Below are 23,548 nucleotides of genomic sequence, written 5' to 3'. Positions count from 1 at the left end.
CCTAGCTCTTCTACCTGTACCACCAAGAAGGCATATCTTCTGGCAAAATCCTGCACATGCTTCACCTCCACTTGAGTTCCTCTGTGCCTCCTGCAGGTGGTACTTTCACTGCATAAATGGAATCTTCCTTTTTTTAAACCTGTATTTTCTCCCACTGGAGAAGAACTGATGTCATTGTCATCCTCATCAAAGTACTTGGCAGAGGGGCAGCATCTCTTGCCCTATCCATCTGCAGGTGGATTAATTTTTTGTAACACAAGACACAGAGATGCTTCTGAGTATATTTTTATTTGCAACCATCATGTCTGGAAAGCAGATTCAACCCTAGACATTTTGCCTACTAAGGGTGGTGTGATCTGAAACAAGCTGCCTTCAGTTCTACCTCTTGGATTCTTGCTGTGTGTACACTGTGGTGATGTCACTGTATCTGCCTTCAGGGGGCTGGTAGTTAGAGATGGGTGGTGTGTAGTGTGGCCCTTCCCATTCAAAGGGGAACAGGCTGGGGTCCCGCTTGATAGCCTCAGTGTAGAGCTCTGGGGACTCAAGTTTCAGTTCCTGGAGAGCTTCTTGCTGGGCTTTCAGCATGGATGCGATGGCATTCCTCTCTGCCTCGTGTTCTTGCTGCTTGTGCCGCGACCACTTCTTCAGAAGTAGAGCTCTCCGCTCACTCTCCTCAAAGGAGAGTTCCACCTGAGGCCGCTGTCTGTGTACACACAAGTCCAGAGGTGTGATGCTGGGATACCCACCTTGCTGGTACGGGCACCTGTGTGACTGCACATGACCCAACCATCCCACTGCAAGGTACAGCCAAAACTCAGGAAAAAGCAATGAAAATCCCTATTCTTAACATTATTCAACATCACAAATTTATATTACCACCACTTGTTCTGTAACTTTGACCTGGATTTGGCCTCTAACTTGGTACAGGAAAGGGAAAGGACAAGGGCCATATAGTTTAAGAAATCTAGAAACAAATTGTCTTATTACTTACATTTGTAACCAAGCTTAAAATAACACAGACCTGCTAGCCTTAGGGCCCTCAGACCTGAAGCATATTTTCAGATATAAGAGAATGATGCTGTCATTTCTGTCTTATTTCTTTGGCTCTTCACACATTTCCAAAGAAATAGATAAAAGGACCATTCCTTCCCTTCGTTTCCCATAAAAATCTTATTTTAAAGAAAATAAATAAAGGTTTCCAAGAAAAGAAAAAAAAAACCTACAAGTCAGGAACAAATCAAGAATAGAATGTAGAGCCAGGTGCTAGTGACCCGAGCTTGTGATCCTAGATACTCAGGAGGATCGTAATTCAAAACCAGCTGGGGCAGGAAAGTCTATGAGACTCTTATCTTCAGTTAACCACCAGAATACCGGAAGTGGTTCTGTGGCTCAAGTGCTAGAGTGCTTGCCTTCAGCTGAAGAGCTTAAGAACAGCACCCACGCCCAGAGTTCAAGCCCCACAACTGACCAAAAAAAAAAAAAATATATATATATATATATATATAATGTTGAAAATAGCAGAAGAGGAAACATCTCTGAGCTAACTGCTATCGCTTTCTCTGCCTTTGTCAAGGGGTAATGCTGGAGAACAGTTACATGCACACCAAAATTCCAGGGAGACAAGAGCTTAGTTCAGTCTTGGAACACACACATATACACACAAAAGGACCTGCTGTCTCCTGTTTGCAGGGCAAGGTACTGTTTTATTTATTTATTTATTTATTTGTTGTTGTTGTTTTTTTTGTTGGTTGTGGGGCCTGAACTCTGGGCCTGGGCACTGTCCCTTAGCTCTTTAGCTCAAGGCTAGCGCTCTACCACTTGAGCCACAGCACCACTTCCAGCCTTTTCTGTTTATGTGGTGCTGAGGAATCGAACCCAGAGCCTCATGCATGCGAGGCAAGCACTCTACCACTGAGCCAATTTCCCAGCCCCAAGGTGCTGTTTTATGATCCATGTTTTTTTTTTTTTTTTCAGTCATGGAGCTTAAACTCTGTTTTCTGGTTGTTAATTGGAGGTAAGAGTCTCAGAGACTTTCCTGCCAAGGCTGGCTTTGAACCATGACCCTTCAATTTCAGCCTCCTGAGCAGCTAGGATTACAGGTATGAGCCACCAGCCCCTGGCACTTTTTTTTTTTCAGTAGTGGGGCTTGAACTCTGGGTCAGCTCTCCAGCTCAAGGCTAGCACTCTACCACTTGAGCCACAATGCCACTTCTGGTTTTCTGGTGGTTTATTGGAGATCAGGATCTCACGGACTTTCCTGCCTGGACTGGCTTTGAATCCCAATCCTCAGATCTCAGACTCCCAAGTAGCTAGGATTACAGCGCCTGGCTTTTTTTTTTTTTTAGAAAGCAGTGGCTCGGTGCCCGTAGCTCACACCTGTAATCTAGCTACACAGAAGGCTGAAATCTGAGGACAATTGTTGAAAGCCACCCCAGGCAGAAAAGTCCCCATGAGACTCTTATTTCCAAGTAACCATTCAAAAACCAGAAGTGGTGCTATGGCTCAAGTGGTAGAGGGCTAGCCTTGAGCACAAAGAGGGCCAGGGACAACATTCAGGCCCTGAGTTCAAGCCCCACAACCAACCAAAAAAAGAAAAGAAAGCAGCAAAACCTCCTAATTCTACATACAACACAACTGCAATACACATCAATTATGAGCATTCACATGTTGGGACAGACTCAGGGCTGCAGAACAAAGGCTCATGCCATGTGTCATAGCCAAGACTACTCACACAAATGAGCAACAACCCTTAGCACCCAAATTCTATTAGCATCTGGCCAGGACTCATCACATAATTGTCTGTTGTGGTGGGTTTTTTTTTTTTTTTCTTTTCTCTCTACTATCAGCTATTTCTCCAACTCCCAAAGGCTCAATCAAGGAGAAAAGAATTCAAGACTAGGGCCAGGTCAACCCTACATTATCATTAGAAGTGTGAACTTCAGCACAAACTACCTGAGGTTAAGGAGATTCCTTTGCCCAAAAAACTGCAAGCCCAAAGGATAACTCTTACCTTGATTTATCCAAGAACTTCACAGGAGTAATGAAATCTTCAATGGGAATTAGCTCTTGGTTAGCTTTTTCTAGTTTTCGGATTCTCTTTTTCAAACGGTCTTTTGCTGCCTGATCTTTTTTAGGATCTATCTTCTTCTTCTTGCGCATAGGTTCTGCTCTAATGGACAAAAATCAAACGAACTGTGACACTGTCCAAAAAGCAATGTACTAATTACCTGATTTATGTAACTGCAACCTCTGTACATCACCTTTATAACAACAACAAAAAATAAAATTAAAACTAAAAAAAAGCAAACTAAGTCAAACATTTTCCTTTTCAATCTCTGCGAGTTCAAAAAGCTCTCACCAGGGTTCCTGGTGAGAACTCTGTGGGTACTATCAACTCCAGAAAGAGGTACAAGGCGTGAAGGAGTTTTGAGTATAACTAAGGTAAAGTCTGATCTTTAGTTGTGTGATTCAGGTGTACCTCAGAGCTGCCCTGAAAAGTGAATATACTGGGGCTGGAAAGGTGGCTCAGTGGTAGAGCGCTTGCCTTGCATGCATGAGGCCCTGGGTTCAATTCCCCAGCACCACATAAGCAAAAAGAAAAGGAAAAAGCCGGAAGTGGCGCTGTGGCTCAAGTGGTAGAGCACTAGCCTTGAGCTGAATAGTTGAGGGACAGTGCCCAGGCCCAGAGTTCAGGCCCCACGACTGGACCCAAAAACAAAAAAAAAAACAAAACAAAAAGTGAACATACTAAACTGACATATTAGAAGCTCACTATTCACATTTTAAGTGAACTTGGGACTTATTTCCCCATCTTACAGCTTTGGCAAAAGTTCTAGTTAACTCTTTAGAATTTATATACCAGTTGTAATAATAGTAAGAATAATCAGTCTGGGAATGTGGCTCAGTGGTAAAGTGCTTGCCTAGCATGCATGAAGCCCTGGGTTCAATTCCTCAGTACCACATAAACAGAAAAAGCTGGAAGTGGCGCTGTGGCTCAAGTGGTAGAGTGCTAACCTTGAGCAAAAGAAGCTCAGACAGTGTCCAGGCCCTGAGTTTAAGCCCCAGGACTGGGGAAAAAAAAAAGAAGAAGAAGAAGAAGATCAGTTTTGTGTTTTTTATTTTAGTGCCAGTCCTGGAGATTGAACTCAGGGCCTAGGTGTTTGTCCCTGAGTTTTTTTTCTCAACTACCACTTGAAGCACAGATCTACTTCCAGCATTTTGGTGGTTAATTGGATATAAAGTGTCTCAGAATTTTCTGCCCAGGCTGGCTTTGGATCACAATCCTCAGATCTCAGTCTCCTGATTAGCTGGGATTACAGGTATGAGCCACTGATGCCAGGTTTGTTTGTTGTTGTTGTTGTTTTTCCAGGCTGGTCCTGAAGCTTGAACTTAGGGCTCATATGTTGTTTCTTTCTTTCTTTCTTTTTTTTTTTTTTGGTCAGTTATGGGGCCTGAACTCTGGACCTGGGTGCTGTCCCTCAGCTCCTCAGCTATAGGCTAGCGCTCTACACTGGAGCCTCACCCCACTTCTGGCTTTTTCTGCTTATGTGGTGCTGAGGAATCAAACCCAGGGCCTCATGCATGCAAGGCAAGCACTCGACCACTGAGCCACCTTCCCAGCTTCCAAGTCTTACAGACTTTCTTGCCTAGGCTGGCTTCTAATTCTGATCCTCAGAGTAGCTAAGATTACAGGATGAGCCACTAGTGCCAGCCTTTTTCTTTTCTTTTTTAAATTGGTATGCAGGTACTAGAGCTTGAATTAAGGGCCTACATGCTGCCCTTATCTTTTTCATTCACGGCTGACACTCTACCACTTGAGCCACAATGCCACTTCCAGCTTTTTTGTGGTTAATTGGAGAGACTCTTACAGACTTTCCTGCTGAGCTGGGTTGGGGACTGTAATCCTTGGATCTTACCCTTCTGACTAACTAGGACTACAAGGCATGAACCACTGGTACCCAGCAACAACTAAAAATGGTTTAACATTAAAATGTACTGAATCAAGTTCCTGATAAGTGTCCAGAGTTCTAAGTGGAAATAACTATATTCTTTGAACCTCCCCCACGAAGGTAGACAGAATGAGCAGGGAAGATGAAGGCCCACGTGTTCAATTGTGCCCTTTAAAACACACAAAATTTTCTTTAAAGCTAATTGATATTTAAATTTTACTGGGAGAAGCCTTATAGGTTGCAAATTTTGCTAACCCAACATAGAAGGGTCAGACCCACAGCTGAATTTTACCTCATGGGAATGAGTTCCCAGAAGGATAACAATGAAGCTCGCTGGTGGGTGTCTCTGATCTGTGTCCACCAAGTTCCAGGAAGCCTGAAGGAGAGACGACTGTATAAATACGTGATTCTCCCCGATGTACACCAAACGATACATACACACAAAATCACAGTGCTCGCCAAAGCCCGGGCGTTTTTAAGTATTACAGATGACAAGGTCAAGGTGGAGAATTTTCAAAATACCCGATCACATCACATTTTTGGAAGAGGTCTGTAATCGCAAAGATCTTAAGATTTTCACCCATGGGAGACACAGCTTCCTGGTCCTTGAGATAACAGTGGACCAGGGTGAGAGGAAGAGAGGGAGCATCGAGAGGCCCCAGCTGCAAAAAGCCAGCCTGGGCACTCTGCCACACAGCCAGCATTGGTGCTTACCCGCTTGGCGAGCGCAGCGCCCGCGCGGCACACAGCAGCACCGCAGAGGCCATGGCTTATCCTGCCGCTGACCTGCCGGCGACTTCCGGACGCGCGCCCCGTGACGGTCCGGCCTGCGGTGCCTAGACCAAAGTTCGACAGGCGCGCTGCCCCCGACTCTCGCGTTCCGGCCCTTTTCTCAGGCTAAGCCTGTCCTAGTCCCGCCCCTGACGCAGCCCCGCCCCTGGCGGCGCGTTTCGCGCCGCGCGCGCCAGAAGCGCTTCCACCTCCACCCGGCTTCCAGGGCCCACCCCTACAACGGCGGGCGCGGCCCGGCTAGGCTCCGCCTAGGTTCGTCCTCCCACCTCCCACCCCCACCCCCGCCAACGGACTGGCCGAGAGGTTGTCACCCTGCTCTACCCGGCCCAAATGTCCACATCTGTAAAAAATGGCCCCGATCTTCCAATAAACGAGTTCGCTTCAGCCTCCCCGCCACCCTTCGAAAGGCTGGCCTGCTCTTTTCTCGCATTTGTTCGAGTCTGGGGCGGCGGCCGAACGCCGGTGGCTGCATCTAGGCGCCAACACGGGGCTGGCACTTGGCAAGATGCCCAGTAGTGCGTGTTGATGTATGACGGAAGCTAGTTAATAAGTCGGACTCGGAACCACCGAGGTGAAGCTGGTGACAGGCTGTCCATAACACCCTGGCACAGCGTGCTGTCTGGATAGCTTATCCCGCCTTGCTGCAACTCCAGGCTCGGCTTGTCTGCCGCTGTCCGGTTCTCCCCATTCCTCGGTCAGTGGCCGCTCCTCGTCCGGATCCCCAAGCGGAGTCGCCCTACGCTGCCCCCAGTCTGCCGAAAGAGCCTGAGCGGCACGGTCCGCATTGGGAGCGGTTTCCCGCCGGGGCGATTTGGCAGGTGCGCGCCGTGACTTCCGGCGTTGCCCGGGAGCCGCCGGAGGAGGAGCGGCGCAGGGGATGCGGCTGCGGTGGTGGCGGCGGCGGCCGAGCGCGGGGGGCGGCTGTGGCGGCGGCTGGGGTCGCGGGCCGGCGATGGCGCGGCGGCGCTGAGGGAGCGGGGTGGGCGGCGGCCGGAGGGCGGGCGGCACGGGAGGAAGCGACGGCAGCAGCTCCATGGCCCGGGCGCGCTGAGGGACCCGGCTCTCGCTTCAGCCCGGCGGCGGCCGAACAATGAAGCTCCTGAAGCCAACCTGGGTCAACCACAATGGTGAGTGCGCAAGGGGTCGCGGGGAGGCAGAGCCCGGAGTGGGGTCGGCGCCTGGAGTCGGGTTGGAAGCGCGCGCAGGCCCTGCCGGTCTCGTTCCCGTGGTGCCTGGTGCCCGGTGCCCAAGCTGCGGAGCCGGCCGGAGCGGACTTTGTCCTGCGCGCCGAGAAGCCAGCGAGCCCGGGCACGTGCTTTGCAGCGACGTCCGCCTTCGCCTAAGGCATTGGCGCGGAGTCCTGCGCCGCCCGCCCACCGGTAGCCCGCGGAGGGGCCTCGACCTGGCTCCTGGGCGCGCGCCTGGGCACTGGCCAGGTCTTACCACCCATCTGCACTGGCCAGGATGTGCTCCCATGGTTCTGAGTGTGAAACCAGGGCGGCATCCCTCTGTGGCCCGGTGGAGACCTAGATCTGCGGGAGGAACTGTTACTACCTTGGCCGAGGCCTGGAGCTGTTGACAGTGCCCCCATTCGGGGACTGTCGTCCAGGAATGGGAAGGCTCAGACCAAAGTCCTATATAGGACCACGAAAAAGCCACCTTGAGTGCCTGCCAGTGGCATCGGGGCAACTAGGATTGGGGGCGAGTGGGCACATGTGACCTAGAGCAAGACGCTTTCTTAGCTCTGCAGTAGTGACCTCAAAGAATCGCCTCCGGAGAAAGGTTCCCCTCCCCTCTAGTTAAGCCCTCACTCCGGTAAACTGAGGTCGGTGGTAACTAGCCGTTTTGCCCTAGTTGTGCTTTCTTGGCAGAAGAGTTGGTCTTTGCTCCCCAGGGAAAGGAAAGAGATAGAGCCCTTTCCCTCCGCTGACAATACCGGATTACCAGAAATACCCCCAGGAGGCAGGTAACCTCTTTTGCAAAAGGGTCATCCTGATACTGTCTACTTTGTAGTGCAACTAGAGGGAGCTACAGTTTTCTTTTAAAAGCAATGGTAGATGCTTCTGCCTTTTTTCTTTTTTAATACATGTGGCTTTTTCATTTTCAACTTGAACCCACGATACCCTAGACTCCTACAACCAAACTTAACATCTGTCTCCCGAGGGTTTGTGTGTGTGTGCGCGCGCGTCTGTCTGTCTGTCTGTCTGTCTGTCTGTCTGTGTTTGTTGTTGCCAGAAGTGCTCTCCTTGCAATTTATTGTATTACATCGTTTTCATTTTTCAGGGTTCAGGTCAGGTCATCTTTTCCGATTTTTTTTTTTCCCTCTCGGTCACGGGGCTTGAACACAGGGCCTGGGCGTAAATCTAGTGCTCTATCATTTGAAGCCACAGTTCCACTTCCAATTTTCTGGTGGTTAATTGGAGATAAGAGTTTTATTGACTTTCCCACCTGGGCTGACTTTGAACTCTAATCCTCAGTTCTCAGCCTCCTTAGTAGCTAGGATTACAGGCATAAACCACCAGCACCCAACTTTTTTTTTTTTTTTTTTAAGTGCTGGTCTTGGGGCTTGAACTCAGAGTCTGGGAACTGTTGCTAAACTTTTGTCCCAAGGCTAGCGCTCTACCACTTTATCCACAGCTCCACTTTGAGGGTTTTTTGTGGTTTATTGGAGTTAAGTGTCACAGACTTTTCTGCCTGGGCTGGTTTCTCACTGTGATCCTCAGATCTCAGCCTCAGTCACTGGCACCTGGCATTAACCTTTTTCTTTTGAAGCCACGGCAATGGAGTTATCCAACCATATGTGTTGTGTGCCTGTCCCTGTGTTTTGCCTTATTTGGCAGTTGTGACTATTTTCATTCCCCTTGGTATACCCTGCTGAACTCAGCAATACCTTTCATGTAATAAGTATATGATAAGTATTAGATAAAAACTAAGAAAGCTAGCCTGGTGCTGATGGCTCATGCCTGTAATTCTAGCTACTCAGGAGGCTGAGATCTGAGGATCACTGATCATAGTCATCCTGGGCAGGAAAGTTCTTGAGACTCTTATCTCCAATAAACCACTCAGAAAACAGGAATTGGCATGGTGGCTCAAGTGGTAGAGCACTAGCCTTGAGCTAACAAGCAGAGGGACAGCTTCAGGCCCAGAGTTCAAGCCCTATAACTGACAAAAAAAAACTGAGAAAGTTGAGGTTTCCATATTTTATGAAGACTCAACTAGGTCTCTTATGCTGGTGAAATTCTTAAAAAATGTAGTTGAATTATTTCTCCTGTTGATCTTGAGGAGCATTTCTTGATATAAAGAGTATACATCTTTCCTTGTAGAAGTGTTATAATTCTAAACTGCAACTCTTGGGATCAGGAAAGGAAACATTTTGTTATGAACTAGTTTGTGAAAGTCTAGAGGGATTTTTGTATTGAAATTGATTTGTCTAAATTCATTTGTGTGTTTAGCCTTTTCCAGCCTTTTTCCTATCTTCACTAATTTGATTTCTTCCTGTTTTCTTTTGGTACCTGGGGCTTGAACTCAGGGCCTGGGCACTGACCCTGAACTTCTGTGCTTAAGGCTAGCACTCTACCAGTTGAGCCACAGCTCCACTTCCTGACTTTTTGATGATTAATTGGGGATAAGAGTCTTAAAGACTTTCCTTTCTGGACTGGCTTTGAACTGTGATCTTCATATCTCAGCCTTCTGAGTAGCTACGTTTATAGGCCTGAGCCACCACTGCCCAGATTGAGTTCTTCCTTTTTGATAAGCTCTTTTGTAGGACAAAAGTTGTAAGCCAAGTAAGCAAAAGTATGTCAAGCTGCTTAAGCAATTATATAGGCACCAATGAGTGAGTCTGCAACGAAGTCAGCAGCCTGGTAGAGGAGAATAGTGGGCCTGCAGTCTCTCCATGGGACTAGAATGGAGCTTGAAAACATCTGCTTTACATACTTCACCATATGATTGTAGAGTTCATCTGGGAACAGAAATAAAGTGCTTTAGGAAATAAAGTGTAATAAACAACACTGAGGCTTTGGCTGAGTGGGATTTAACTTTTTTAGACTTGTTCTTTGTCAGTTTTCTTCCTTTTAAAATCTAAAATCAAACTCAGTCTCATGGAGTGGTTAGGAGGCCTATTAAGAATAAAATTCACTATCCTAGAGGATAATAATATTGGTGTGAGTTACTGCAGAGCACGTCTTTAGTAGTGAGGAGTAATGGGAGCTGCTTTCCAGCCTTCACCTTGATGGTAGGTAATAGCTAGTAAACTCGAGTTTCCTTTGGTTGAAAAGCAAAAGCTGTGCTGTTTTAGGAGCACTTTCTGGCTTCTTTGCTCTCTAGTCTTGTTTCCTGTCTCCTTATGCAGCATGAACATAGTGTTTCTGTCATCTGAATCCAAAACGGTGCTTGTGTCCAGGGTGACAAGTGATCCATTTAGAGTAGAGAGAGAAGGCATCTACAATAGCACAGTTGCATTGTAGTCATACTTTGGTCTTCATTTTCTTGGCTGTTTTTTTAAAAAAAAAACAACTAAGTTTTCTTAGCCTTAGTACTATGGGACATTTTCAGTCATATAACTTGGTGAGGGAACAATGTGTTATGGGTTTGTTTAGTAACATCCCAGGTCTCTACCCACTAAATGTCAGGAGTACCTAGCCCACCAATATTTGTCACAATGAAAAATCATCTCTACATATTGCCAGTGTTCACTGGTTACCAAAAGCATCCCCAATTGAGATGTCTGGTCTAAAAATTTGTTTACTAATAAATTGGTATCATTAAAATTTGCCTTGGATGTGGAATTAAACTAGACTCAAGATGCTATCATTGGGGGCTGGGAAGGTGGCTCAGTGGTAGAGCGCTTGCCTTGCATGCCTGAGGCCCTGGGTTCGATTCCTCAGCACCACATAAGCAAAAAGAAAAAAAAAGCCAGAAGTGGCGCTGTGACTCAAGTGGTAGAGCGCTAGCCTTGAGCTGAAGAGCTGAGGGACAGCGCCCAGGCCCAGAGTTCAGGCCCCATGACTGGACCAAAAAAAAAAAAAAAGAAGGTGCTATCATTGGGACTGGGAATGTGGGTAGAGTGCTTGCCTAGCATGCATGAAGCCCTAGGTTCTATTCCTCAGTACCACATAAATAGAGGATGCCAGAATTGGCTCTGTAGCTCCAGTGGTAGAGTGCTAGCCTTGAGCAAAAGAAGCTCAGGGACAGTGCCCAGACCCCAACTCCAAGCCTTAGGACTGGCAAAAAAAAAAAAAAAAATTATCATTTTGTTTAGGGGATGGATACTGGGGCTTAAGTGCTTCCTTGCTTAGCTTTTTCACTTAAGGCTATTACTTTACCACTTGAGTCACAACCCTGTGACCAGCTTTACTGGTTAATTGGAGATGAGACTTTCTTGGATTTGTCTGCCTGAACTGACTGGGAACCAAGATCCTCAGATCTCAGCCTCCTGAGTAGCTAGGATTATAAACATGTATCAAAATTGGAGGTCTTAGTAAAATTGCATAAATGTGAAGAGTCATATCTTCCAATTCACCCTATACCCAATATAAAAGATTTCCTTAGCTAGGTGCAGGTGGCTTATGCCTGTAATCCTAGCTATTCAAGAGGCAGATCTGAGGATTGCTGTGTGAAGCAAGCCTGTGCAGAAGAGTCCATGAGACTCTCATCTCCAGTAAACTATTCAAAAAGCCAGAAATGGGCTGGGAAGGTGGCTCAGTGGTAGAGTGCTTGCCTTGCATGCATGAAGCCCTGGGTTCAATTCCTCAGCACCACATAAGCAGAAAAAGGCAGAAGTGGCACTGTGGCTCAAGTGGTAGAGCGCTAGCCTTGAGCTGAAGAGCTGAGGGACAGTGCCCAGGCCCAGAGTTCAGGCCCCATGCCTGGGGGGAAAAAAGCCGGAAATGGCTCTGTAGCTCAAGTGGTAGCTTATTAGCCTTGAGCAAAAGATTGCTGTAAATTATGATATGAAATAATAGGTAATAATATTTGTCATGTATATAGAAGTTGTATGTCCATAACTTTTCTACCTTTTTTTTTTTTTTTGGACATGGGAGCTGAACTCTGGGCCCAGGAGCTGTTCCTCAGCTCTTCAGCTCAAGGCTAGTGCGCTACCACTTGAGCCATAATGCCACTTCAGGATTTTTCTGCTCATTTGGTGCTGAGGAATTGAACCCAGGGCCTCATGCATGCAAATGGGTAGAAGTGGCGCTATGGCTCAGATGGTAGAGTGTTAGCCTTGAACTCAGGGCCTGGGCTTGTCCCTCAGCTTGTTTGGTGAAGGCTAACACTCTACTACTATTAAGCCACATTCTCAGCCCTAGATTTTTTGTTTCAAGGTTTATAATTTGTTTGTTTAATAATGCTCATCCCTGGGAATTTTTTCTGGAATTCTTACTCCTGGGAAGATAGCATTCTTTTTCACCTCTTTAGTGAAGCTTATTCTAACCAAGGAAGAAGACCAAAACTTTTGCCTCTGGTTCATGATTTCAGATATTTGAGAAATTTCTCAATAATAGTAATAATATTATAGCATAATAATAGCTAATAACATTTTATGATGCATGTCTGTGATTCCCCTCTCCTGTCTCATTCCAAAGAGGATTTTAAGAGGTGAGTCAGCATAACAGGGAAATACGGGTTAGATGGGAGGATAAGAAAGTCAGGAGCCCTCAGAGTAAGGACTGCCGTCCAGTGTCTGAGAATGGTCTAAGGAGGGAACTAATGGTGATAAATGAGTGCAGTGGTGGAGTGATTCACTTGGGTTACTCTAAGTCAGTGGTACTCAAATGGGCAATGGTGGGATATGTTTTGAGTTTTACAGCTGCTGAGATGGAGTGCTGATAGCATTGGCAAAGGACAAACCTATTGTTAAGCATAAACTGTATACAGGACACTCTACCTCTTAGCATCCAACTCATTTCATGTGAGTGCGAGTGCATGCACTAGTGTATCAGACCTGGGGCTTGTACTCAGGGCCTGGGCACTGTCCTGAGCTTCTTTTGCTCAAAGCTAGCATTCTACCACTTGAACCACAGCTCCACTTCCAACTTTTTTTTTTTTTGGTAAAGGGTAATTTATTACTGGCTTTCCTGCCTGGGCTGACTTCAAACCATTATCCTCAGATCCTGAGAAGCTAGCACATGATTGACTAGCACCCAAATCATCATTTTTCCCCCTCATTTTCTTTCTTCTTTCTTTCTTTCCTTCTTTTTTTTTTTGGGGGGGGGGGGTCCGGTCATGGGGCCTGAACTCTGGGCCTGGGCACTGTCCCTCAGCTCTTCAGCTCAAGGCTAGCACTCTACCACTTGAGCCATAGCACCACTTCCGGCTTTTTTTCTTTTTGCTTATGTGGTGCTGAGGAATTGAACCCAGGGGCTTCATGCATGCAAGGCAAGTGCTCTACCACTGAGCCACCTTCCCAGCCCTACTTTTTATTTATTTGCAAAACCGGAGTTTGAACTTATGGCCTTCAGCTTGCTAGGCAGGTGTTCTACATCTAAGCCATACCCAAAGCCCCTTTTTGCACCATTTTTTTTTTTTAAGATAAGGTCTCACTTTTTGCTTAACTATGTACCTGGAACACAGTCAACTCTTTCCCTTCGTATATGGGATGACAGATATGAACTTGTGGGAGAGAGTGCTTTGCTCCTGGAGGGTGAAGACCTGTGCACCTATGGCACCTGTGGAAGGCCAGATGGAGGTGAGGATGGTGCCATGTAAGGAAAGAGCATTCCAGGCAGAGAAAATGACAAGAACTTGTCTGGCTGGTTTGAGGAATAGCAAGGCTGTCATTGTGCTTGCCAGTGAACTGACTCAGAACACTTGGTAGGCTGCTGTAGGCTTTGATTCATTCTGCAGTGGAAACAGAGGACTGATTTGGGGCTTGGAGGTCTTTCTGCCTGATGCACTGAGAATAGATTGAGTGTGGGAGCATGGGAGAGAGCTGGAGACCAGTTTTGAGGCTATTAAATGATCCAGTCAAGAGATGATCATGTTGGACAGGGAGGATAGTAATGGTCATAATAGTGACAAGTATATATTTAAATGACCATATATAATATGTATATACTATAGAGAGAGAGAGACACCAAGCATCTGTAACTCAAAATCTGAAATGTTCCAAAATACAGAGTACCAACATAATGCCAGAAGTAGAAATTCTGTTTCATGCACAGAATGATACTGTATACTATAGACTGTATACTGTAAACAGTTACCTTCAGACTATGTGTGTAATGTGTATATGAAACAAATGAATCTATTTTGACTTGAATCCTATCCCCAAGATGGGATCATCTCATTATGTATCACCTCATTATATATATAAAATGTAAAATCTGAAACACTTATGGTCCTAAACATTATAGATAAGGAATACACCATAATACATAATACAGAAAGAATGCCTTATGCATTTTATAAAAAAAGGTTTGTATGTTACTTACTATATTTTGTATAGTACGTAGAATATTACATAGCTGATACATTGTGAATATAGTAGTACTGTGATACATTATACATATTTTACATATACAAACATAGGCAATTTTTTCAGTGCTAATCATGGAACTCAGTAGCTATAAATAAAATGTTGATTTGTTTTTGAGACAATCTCATTATGTAGCCCAAACTGTCCATAAACTCTTGATCTATCTGCTTTAGCTTCAAGAGTGTTGGGATTACAGAAATGTACCACCTTATCCAGCCATAAATAAGTTCTTTTTAGGTACAGTTTACATGATTAAATCCCCTGATACAATTTGATGAGTTTTTACAAAAGGTTATATCATATAACCTATTCCATGATCAAGATAAGGAATATTTGCATGCCTCTATGAATCTGTTGGAAAGGTAGAATCAACAAGGTGAAAAGTGGAAGACAGAATAAGGGAAGACAGGATTGTTTCTGTTAGAAAAGACTTGCTGTCAGCTGAGCTTAAGAACACTGAAAGGAAGCCGGGCGCTGGTGGCTCACGCCTGTAATCCTAGCTACTCAGGAGGCTGAGATCTGAGGATCGCAGTTCAAAGCCAGCCCGGGCAGGAGAGACTGGGAGACTCCTATCTCCAATTAAAAAAAAAAAAAAAACCCACCAGAAAACCGGAAGTGGCGCTGTAGCTCAAGTGGTAGAGCACTCGCCTTGAGCTGAATTGCTGAGGGACAGCGCCCAGGCCCAGAGTTCAAGCCCCATGGCCGACAAAAAAAAAAAAAAAAAAAGAACACTGAAAGGGGCAGATTTAAGAGGGAAGCTTCCAGATTCAAATGTAGACTGGATGAGCCAGTGAGACCAAGCACAGGACCATTATCCAGCAACTGTTTGATGTGTGTGAGCTCCACTCTAAAGCTGTTAAAGGAAAGAAAAAATAGCTGGGTTTAGTGCTTTTAACTTATAAATTTTATTTTATTTTTTTTAATTTAATTTAATTTTTTTGGTCATGGGTCCTAAATGCTGTGCCCTGGCACTGTCCCTGAACTATTTAGCTCAAGATTAGTGCTCTGCCACTTGAGCTATAGCGCCATTTCCGGATGTTTCTGCTTAGGTGGTGCTAGGCATGCTAGGCAAGCACACTACCACTAAGCCACGTTCCCAGCCCAACTTATAACTTTTAAAATACTTTTCCTAATGACAAAAACAACGTAAGCTCACTTTAGGAAAGATTAAAAATACAAAAAGAAAATTTGTTAAAACTTCTTTGGAGCCAGACACCAGTGGCTCACGCCTGTAATTCAAACTACTCAGGAGGCTGAGATCTGAGGATCATGGTTTAAAACCATCCTGGGCAGTAATGTCCGTGAGAGTTTTATCTCCAATAAACTACTCAGATAAAGCTGGAAGTGGCACCATGACTCAAGTGGTAGAGCACTAGCCTATAGCAAAAAAACAAACCCAGAACAAGCCTGCCCAGATTTCAGGCTCCAGTACTGTGTGTGTGTGTGTGTGTGTGTGTGTGTGTGTGTGTGTGTGTGTGTGTGTGTGTGTGTGTGTGTGTGTGTGTGTGTGTGTGTGTGTGTGTGTGTGTGTGTGTGTTTAAAGCCTACATTGGGAGTCAGGTGTGTGTGTGTGTGTGTGTGTGTGTGTGTGTGTGTGTGTGTGTGTGTGTGTGTGTGTGTGTGTGTGTGTGTGTGTGTGTGTGTGTGTGTGTGTGTGTATAAAGCCTACATTGGGAGTCAGGTGCTGGTGGCCATGCCTGTAATCCTAGCTACTCAGGAGGCTAAGATCTGAATATCGAAGTTCAAAGTCAGCCCCGACAATTTAATTAATCACCAGAAAATTGGAAGTAGTGCTATGGCTCAAAGTGGTAGATGGTAGACTGCTAGACTTGAGCCAAAGAGCTCACTCAGGTCCTGAGTTCAAGCCCCATGGCTGGCCAAAAAACAAACAAAAAAAACCCAAAACCTACTTAGGGTCATTTTTCTGGGTGTGGTGGTTCTTGCCTATAATCCCAGCTACTGAGGAGGCAGAGGTAGGAGGATCACATTCTAAGCATTGGCAAAAACATGAGACCTTATGTGAAAAAAAAAAAGAAAAGTTTATGTGGCTCAAGTGGCAGAGTGCTTGCTCAGTAAGCACAAGACCTTGAATTCAAATTTTAGTACTACAAAAAAGAACAGTTTATATGACCTGTTAGACCAATTGGAAACAAGTACTTGGTTAGCTTGGTGCTTTTTAATTTGTTAATTAATTTTTTTCTTTTTTCTTTTGTTGGTTATAGGACTTAAACTCAGGGCCTCAGCGCAGTCCCTAAACTCTTTTACTGAAGACTAGTTTACTGCCACTTTGAGCCATAGCGCTACTTCCAGTTTTTGAGTGGTTAATTGGAGATAAGAGTCTCATGGGGCTTTTCTTCCCAGTCTAGCTTTGAACTACAATCCCCAGATCCTTAGACCTGAATAGCTAGGATTATAAGTGTGAGCCATCAGCTTCTGGCTTAATTTATTATTTTGTGGCAGTAACTGGAGCTTGAATTCAGTGCTGAGAGGACAGCTAAGTGGTGTGCTTTAGTTTTTTTGCTCAAAGTTAGTACACTTGTAACTTGAGTCATAGCTCCACTTCCAGCTTTTTGGTGGTTAATTGGGGATTAGAATCTCAACGACTCCCCTTCCAGGGCTGGCTTCAAACCACAATCCTCAGATCTCAGCCTCTTGAGTAGTCAGGATAATAGTCATGAGGCACCAGCACCTAGCATGATTTGGTGCTTTTTAAAAACACATATTTTGTTTAGTGTGCACTCCACAAGATAAAAGTATCTGAAATTACTAGAAAACCGTAGCCAAATCTCCATCTGTGAATTTAGTGTATATCATCCCTGATAGCCCGTTAGAGTAACTAAAAATGTTGCTGTGCATTTTCACTTTTTTTTTTTTTTTTTATCGGTTGTGGTGCCTGAACTCTGGGGCTGGGCACTGTCCCTCAGCTCTTCAGCTCAAGGCTAGAGCTCTACCACTTGAGCTACAGCGCCACTTCCGGCTTTTTCTGCTTATGTGGTGCTGAGGAATCCAACTTGGGGCCTCATGCATGCAAGGCAAGCACTCTACCACTGAACCATCTTCCCAGCCCTAATACCTTTCTTTCATTGTTTCCTTAATTAATGTTGTTGGTTAGTTAACAGCATAGTAATGTAGGGCTACCTCTTTCATGGTTAAGTCCTATCTATAACATTTGGGGGGGGGCTGAGGGCTAGTTCTTAGGCTTAAACTCAGGGCCTAAGCACTGCCCGTAAGCCTCTCTGTATTCCAGGCTAACGCTCCTACCACTTGAGCCACAGCACCACTTCTTATTCTGAGTAGTTTATTGGAGATAAGAGTCTTACAGACTGTTCTTCGAGGGCTGGCGTCAAACCATGATCCTCAGGTGTCAGCCTCCTGAGTAGTTAGGATTATAGGTATAAGCCACCAGCACCTGCTTTCCTATTATTACATTTCTTCCTCCTCCTCCTCCTCCTCCTCCTCCTCCTCCTCCTCCTCCTCCTCCTCCTCCTCCTCCTCCTCCTCCTCCTCCTCCTCCTTCCCCCTCCTCCTTCCCCCTCCTCTTCCTCCCTCCTCCTCTGTTGTTGTTGGTCATAGGGCTTGAACTCTGGGCCTGGGCGCTGTCCCTCAGCTCTTCAGCTCAAGGCAATCACTCTACCACTTGAGCCACAGTGCCACTTCCACTTTTCTGGTGGTTTATTGGAGATAGAGTCTCACGGACTTTCTTTCCTGGGCTGGCTTTGAACTGCGATTCTCAGATCTCAGCCTCCTGAGTAGCTAGGATTACAGGCGCCCGTTCCTATTACATTTCTAATGAAAGTAGATAGAAGATATTGGATTTACAGAAATTCATTTTGTAGAAAACTTTTGAGAAATATCTCTTCTAGAAAATCAAGATTTAAAAAGAGTATTAAAGTGTTATCAAGTAGCCAGGCTCTAGAGGTTCATACCTGTAATTCTAGCTACTCAGGAAGCTTGAGATCTGGAAGCTAAGATTTGAGGATCACAGTTCGAAACCAGCCCAGGCAGGAAAGTCCATGAAATTCTTGTCTCCAATAAATTACCAAAAAAGCCGGAAGTGACACTGGCTCAATGGTTGAGTACTGGCCTCAAGCAAAAGAAGTTCAAGGATAGCACCCAGGCCCTGAGTTCAGGACTGGCACCAAAAGAGGCAGGAGGAGGGAGGGGGGAGGGAGGGAGAGGGAGAAACAAAAATGGTCATATGGGGCTGGAAATGTGGCTTAGTGGTAAAGTGCTTGCCCTGCATGCATGAATCTCTGGGTTCAATACCTCAGTACCACAAAAACAGAAAAAGCTGGAAGTGGCGCTGTGGCTCAAGTGGTAGAATACTAGCTTTGAGCAGAAGCAGCTCAGGGACAGTGCCCAGGCCCTGAGTTCAAGCCCTACGACTGGGGGGGGGGGGGGGGGGGGGGGGAGGTGGGGGAGGGAGAAGAGTTACATGGTTGCTACAGTTTCCTTCCTGTGTTGAATGTTTTTAGTCTTAGCTACCTGACACCTATGAATTGTCATTGTATAGTGCTTACTAAGGAAGACTGGAAGAAGTTTTTGTGGTTGAGCCTAGTAGAGATAACAGCAGCAGGTGGCTTTGTGAGTCAGCCAAGGGTGCTTCCCACCTGCAGGCAGTTGGTGAAATCTGAGCCCTACAACAGTATCAGAAGCCTGCCTTCCAGAGATTAGAGTACCCTTGACACTAAAGGAAGTTTGAATTTCACACCTCTACTATGAGCTTTTCTTCAGACATTCAAAACCAAACTTCCTGATAGGTTCTAAGCCACTGGTCTAGGGCACTAGAAGTGAATCAGTGAATTAGACAGAATTATTAAGCAATTGGGGACCCGGATTTACATTTCAGGGTATGGGTATATACCAAGACTTCAGAGGGAGGGGAGAAGTAGGTAAGAAAAAGAGAAAGTCAGGGCTGGGAAGGTGGCTCAGTGGTAGGGCGCTTGCCTTGCATGCCTGAGGCCCTGGGTTCAATTCCCCAGCACCACATAAGCAAAAAGAAAAAAGCCAGAAATGGGTTCGATTCCCCAGCACCACATAAGCAAAAAGAAAAAAGCCGGGAGTGGCGCTGTGGCTCAAGTGGTAGAGCGCTAGCCTTGAGCTGAAGAGCTGAGGGACAGCGCCCAGGTCCAGAGTTCAGGCCCCATGACCGGACCCCCCCCCCCCCCAAAAAAAAAAGAAAGCAAGTCAGGTTAGTACCAGGTCAATTGGTCATATCAGGTTGGGGAAATAATACTTTTGTTTGTGCTTGTAGCTCAGGCTGGCCTCCAACTCATGATCCTCCTACTTTAGTCTCCCAAGTGCTGAGAGTAGGAAATAATACTATTTTTGTATGTGTGTGTGCCAGAACTGGGGCATGAATTCAGGGCCTCATGCTTAGCTTTTCCACTCAAGGATGGTGTTCTGCCACTTGAGGCACAACTCTACTTTGAGCTTTTTGGTGGTTAATTGGAGATAAGAATCACATGGACTTATCTGCTGGGCTGTTTTCAAACATTGATCCTCAGATCTCAGCCTCTTGAATAGATATGCTTACAGGCATCAGCACCTTGCTAGGAAGTGGGGGGGGGGGGGCGGAGAGGGAGAGAGAGCAGGAGAGTAAGCGTCAATGTCAGTGTATCAGTCCTTGAACTCAGGACCTGGGCACTGTCCCTGGGCTTTTTTGCTCAAGGATAGTGTTCCATCACTTGAGCAACAGCTTCTTTTCCAAGTTTTCTGGTAGTTAAGTGGAGGTAAGAGTCTCACAGACTTTCTGCCTGGGCTGCCTTTAAACTGTGGTCTTCAAATCTCAGTCTCCTGAGTAGCTAGGATTACAGATATGAGCCACTAGTGCCCAATAGGAAATATTTTTAAGTAGAATCTCTAAGGTAGGGTCTTTACAGTAGTATAAGCAACTTATGAAAGGTTGACATTTAGCAAAGACTTGAAGAGGGTGTGGAGAAGGGAGTTACTCTATATGTCTGGCAGAAGAACTTTCTGGGCTTTGAGAGATGGAGAACACTACAAAACCAAGGGGCAGGAATGTGCCTGCATCCAGGACCAGAACTTAAGTGGTGGTGGGCAGATGCTGAGGGTAGAAAAGCCCTAGTTTATGTGTGCATGGTATAACTGTTGTGCAGAGCCTGTTGGCTTCCCCCTTTTAAGGATGATCTTGACTGTGCTGAGCAGATCATGGATATAACAGACTTGGAAAAGGAGATGACATATAGCAAAATCCTTTATGCATTTTGTCTATTTTCTGAATAACATTTTTTATAATATTACATTGACATCAAAACAATCTGCCTGTCTTACTCAGATTCCCTAGTGTTATCTCTGTTCATTTGTGTATATGTGTGTTGTGTGTGTTCAGTATAGTATAATTTTATCACCTGTATATATTCATATATCTGTCACAGTCAAGATAGTGAACAGTTCCAACACTTTTCTTTGTTGTTTTTCTGTGTTAATACTTGGGCTTGTACTCAGGACCTTGCACTCTTGCTTAGCTTTTCTCTCACAACTGGTGTTCTTCTGCCACTGATACCTCCAGTCTGGAATTATGTTGCTTAATTGCAAATAGTGTGCTTTGGATTTGCCTGCCTGGGCTTGTGCAAACCACAGTCCTCTGGATCTTAGCTTCCTGAGTAGCTAGGGTTACATGTGTAAGCCACTGTTGTCTGGCTCCAACCTTTGGTGGTGGTGGTGGTGGTGGTGGTGGTGGTAGTGGTGGTGGTGGTGGTGGTGGTGGTGGTGGTGGTCGTTGTGGTGGTCGTTGTAGGTCTTGGACTCTGGGCCTGGCTGCTGTCCCTAGCGCTCTACCACTTGAGCCACAGCGCCACTTCCAGTTTTCTGGTGTTTTTTTGTTGTTGTTGTTGTTGTTGTTTTGTTTTGTTTTTTTTGGGTCCAGTCATGGGTCCTGAACTCTGGGCCTGGGCGCTATCCCTCAGCTCTTCAGCTCAAGGCTAGTGCTCTACCACTTGAGCTACTTGAGCGCCACTTCTGGCGTTTTTTTTCTTTTTGCTTATGTGGTGCTGAGGAATCGAACCCAGGGCCTCAGGCATGCAAGGCAAGCGCTCTACCACTGAAGCCACCTTCCCAGCCCCTCTGGTGGTTTTATTGGAGATAAGAGTCTCACGGATTTTCTTGCCCAGGCTGGCTTTGAACCGTGATCCTTAGATCTCAGCCTCCTGAGTAGCTAGGATTACAGGCATGAGACACTGGCGCTTCACCCCATCATGACCATTTTTAAGCATAAAGTTCAGTAGTATTACAATTTACATTGCCATGCAGCCAATCACTAGAATTTGTCATCTCATAAAACTATACCCACTAAGCAATAACTCCTTTTTCTCTTTTCACCCAGCTCCTGATAACCACCATTCTTCTGTGTGTTTCCATGAGTTCTAGATACTTTATATATGTAGATAGAAGCATTTCTTATTTGTCTTTTTTGTGACTGCTCTATTTTTATTTTATTTTATTTTGGTCAGAAACCAGACTCAAACTCGGTATCTGATGCTTTTGCTTATTGGCTAGCACTCTACCACCTGAGCCATGGCTCCAACACCCTGCCGTATTTTATTTAACATAGTGTCTTTGAGGGCCATCCATGTCAGAGCATTTATAAGAACTTCTTTCCTTTAGAAGGTTGAATTATCTAGACTACCACATTTTATTTAGGTTAAGATTTGCATATTTACACATCCCCACATACACATATATATATGGGGGGGGGTGGTGTGTAATCATTCTCAAAACCAATGGACTGCCATGGGTATGTAGGGACAGTATTCCCTCCAGAGTTGATCAGAAGAGAAGATTGTCTGGTATCCCTATGTCTAGGGTATCTGTTATCTTTTGTTTCTGTCTCTATACAAAGAAAGGCCAAAAGTTGGAGAGAGCTGAAAACTCACATTTATTATTACCATGCCACTGGAAAAAAGTTCCCTATTCAGTCAAGCTATAAGATTCTTTTCTTAGGCTCTTCTCACAGATCCTTTTCTTTAGAAATGGCACTTTCCTACTGACAGAATGAGTGATTACTTTCCTGGGGCTAAAAGCTATAGAGCTGTAAGGAGCACTTCTAGCCAGTGCTGTGCTGGTGGCTTTGCTACAATATTTCATTTACTTTGCTGTGTATCACTAAGAAAGAAAGAATGATGCCAGTTAAACCAATTATCCCTTTATCAAGGTGCATTCCAATCTGAAAAATACTGAAACATGAAACAGACATGTAGCACACCATCTTAATCTATTAACAGGATGCTTGTAAGGATGAACATGTTCTTAACTACTTTTTTCAGATTAGGAAACTGGTATTTGAAGAGATCCAATAATTTACTGAAAGTAACACAGCTGGTAGTAATCTGGGTTGAGGTTTGAACCCAGAGAAGTTAAGACTAAATCTCAAACCAGTTCCCAACCTTGACTTCCACTTTTCCCAAAAGCTTGTGGCCTCTTCACATTCCCCACCCCCACCACCTAGTCTTCCATAGAGCTGTTATGGAACTACAATGTGATTTCCTTGGCATTTCCCAGTCCAAAAGTGCCTTTAGAGGAGAGCTGAACTCCTTGATGGGGCCTTGACAGGCTTTGCCCATCTCTCTGGAGCTCTGCTTTGCAGCAGCACTTCAGACTATCTCTTACTTTCATGTTGTATGTCCTCTGCTTCAAATTCTTCCCAACTCTTCTGGTTGACTCCCTCTCAACCTTTGAGACTTAGTTCAATTGTTATTTCTACAGGAAGCTCCAGGCTGAGTTAGGTGGTTGTCTACCATGTAGCTGTCCATTATTGCACATTGACCAGTGGAGTTTATATGATTATAATTCTGGACGCTTACTGGGGGCAGGGGCTATGCCAGATATATCTTTACTTTCTCATTGCTAGCCCACCCTAGGCACTTTGTAGACATCCACAAAAGTGAATGGAGTGAGAAAGTATTCAGTTGATGTACAAATGAATTTGTTGTAAAGGACATAGGTCATACTTGGTACTCATGCAGCCACCAAGCATGGTCTGGCTCAGTCTGCATGTGTTCTTGGTCAGCAAGGTGACTTGTGATGTGCAGGTATTTCTGACATGCTTCCTGAGAAGGCCAATGTCATACAATGTCTCACAGACTTACATGACTGGAAAGCAGTCAAAGGGCAAATGGTTGGTCTTCCCTGATGCTGGTCACAACTCATGTTGCATCACATAGAACTGCTTTAGTTAAAAAGACAAATGCCTTCCTCAAGTTGACTTAATCAGAAAAGTTAACAAATTGGAATTCTGGGTTATCTTTTTTTTTTTTTTTTAAAGACAATTTACCCTAAACTTTCATGATAACTAACCATTGGATATTTTACT

General features: G+C 45.2%; 2 protein-coding genes across 4 annotated transcripts in view; one reads left to right on the top strand and one right to left on the bottom strand.

The window, feature by feature from the left end:
• Positions 1–275: 275 nt before the first annotated feature.
• Positions 276–5,838, bottom strand: Mrpl40 (mitochondrial ribosomal protein L40). 3 transcript variants are annotated; one of them, XM_042666285.1, is made up of 4 exons: positions 5,664–5,838; positions 5,242–5,325; positions 3,011–3,169; positions 276–703 (listed from the first exon to the last, which is right to left on the bottom strand). In XM_042666285.1, the coding sequence occupies exons 1-4, from the start codon at positions 5,714–5,716 to the stop codon at positions 379–381; spliced, it is 621 nt and encodes a 206-aa protein (XP_042522219.1). In that variant the 5' UTR covers positions 5,717–5,838; the 3' UTR covers positions 276–378. The 3 variants fall into 3 exon arrangements, with proteins under 3 accessions (XP_042522219.1, XP_042522220.1, XP_042522221.1); XM_042666286.1 differs by lacking the exon at positions 5,664–5,838 and adding an exon at positions 5,494–5,631 and having other exon boundaries at positions 5,242–5,335; XM_042666287.1 differs by lacking the exon at positions 5,664–5,838 and having other exon boundaries at positions 3,011–3,164; positions 5,242–5,326.
• Positions 5,839–6,062: 224 nt separating this feature from the next.
• Positions 6,063–23,548, top strand: part of LOC122095933 (protein HIRA) — a 91,524-nt gene continuing 74,038 nt past the window's right edge. The window contains exon 1 of the mRNA XM_042666267.1: positions 6,063–6,868. Within this exon, the coding sequence (XP_042522201.1) occupies positions 6,832–6,868 (37 nt within the window). The 5' untranslated portion in view covers positions 6,063–6,831. The remainder of the gene's footprint in view (positions 6,869–23,548) is intronic.

This window comes from Dipodomys spectabilis, unplaced genomic scaffold (assembly GCF_019054845.1).
Source record: "Dipodomys spectabilis isolate Male_0828 unplaced genomic scaffold, ASM1905484v1 ptg000363l, whole genome shotgun sequence".
Taxonomy (NCBI): Eukaryota; Metazoa; Chordata; class Mammalia; order Rodentia; family Heteromyidae; genus Dipodomys; species Dipodomys spectabilis.
This window is presented reverse-complemented; position numbering and strand designations above follow the sequence as displayed.

Excerpts from the sequence above, each read along its gene's own strand:
- Mrpl40 (XM_042666285.1), bottom strand. The coding sequence starts at position 5,716 with ATGGCCTCTGCGGTGCTGCTGTGTGCCGCGCGGGCGCTGCGCTCGCCA. Across the intron at positions 5,326-5,663 it reads GCGCTGCGCTCGCCAAGCGG|GCTTCCTGGAACTTGGTGGA; the intron begins GTAAGCACCAAT and ends TCTCTCCTTCAG. Across the intron at positions 3,170-5,241 it reads TGGGAACTCATTCCCATGAG|AGCAGAACCTATGCGCAAGA; the intron begins GTAAAATTCAGC and ends TTTGTCCATTAG.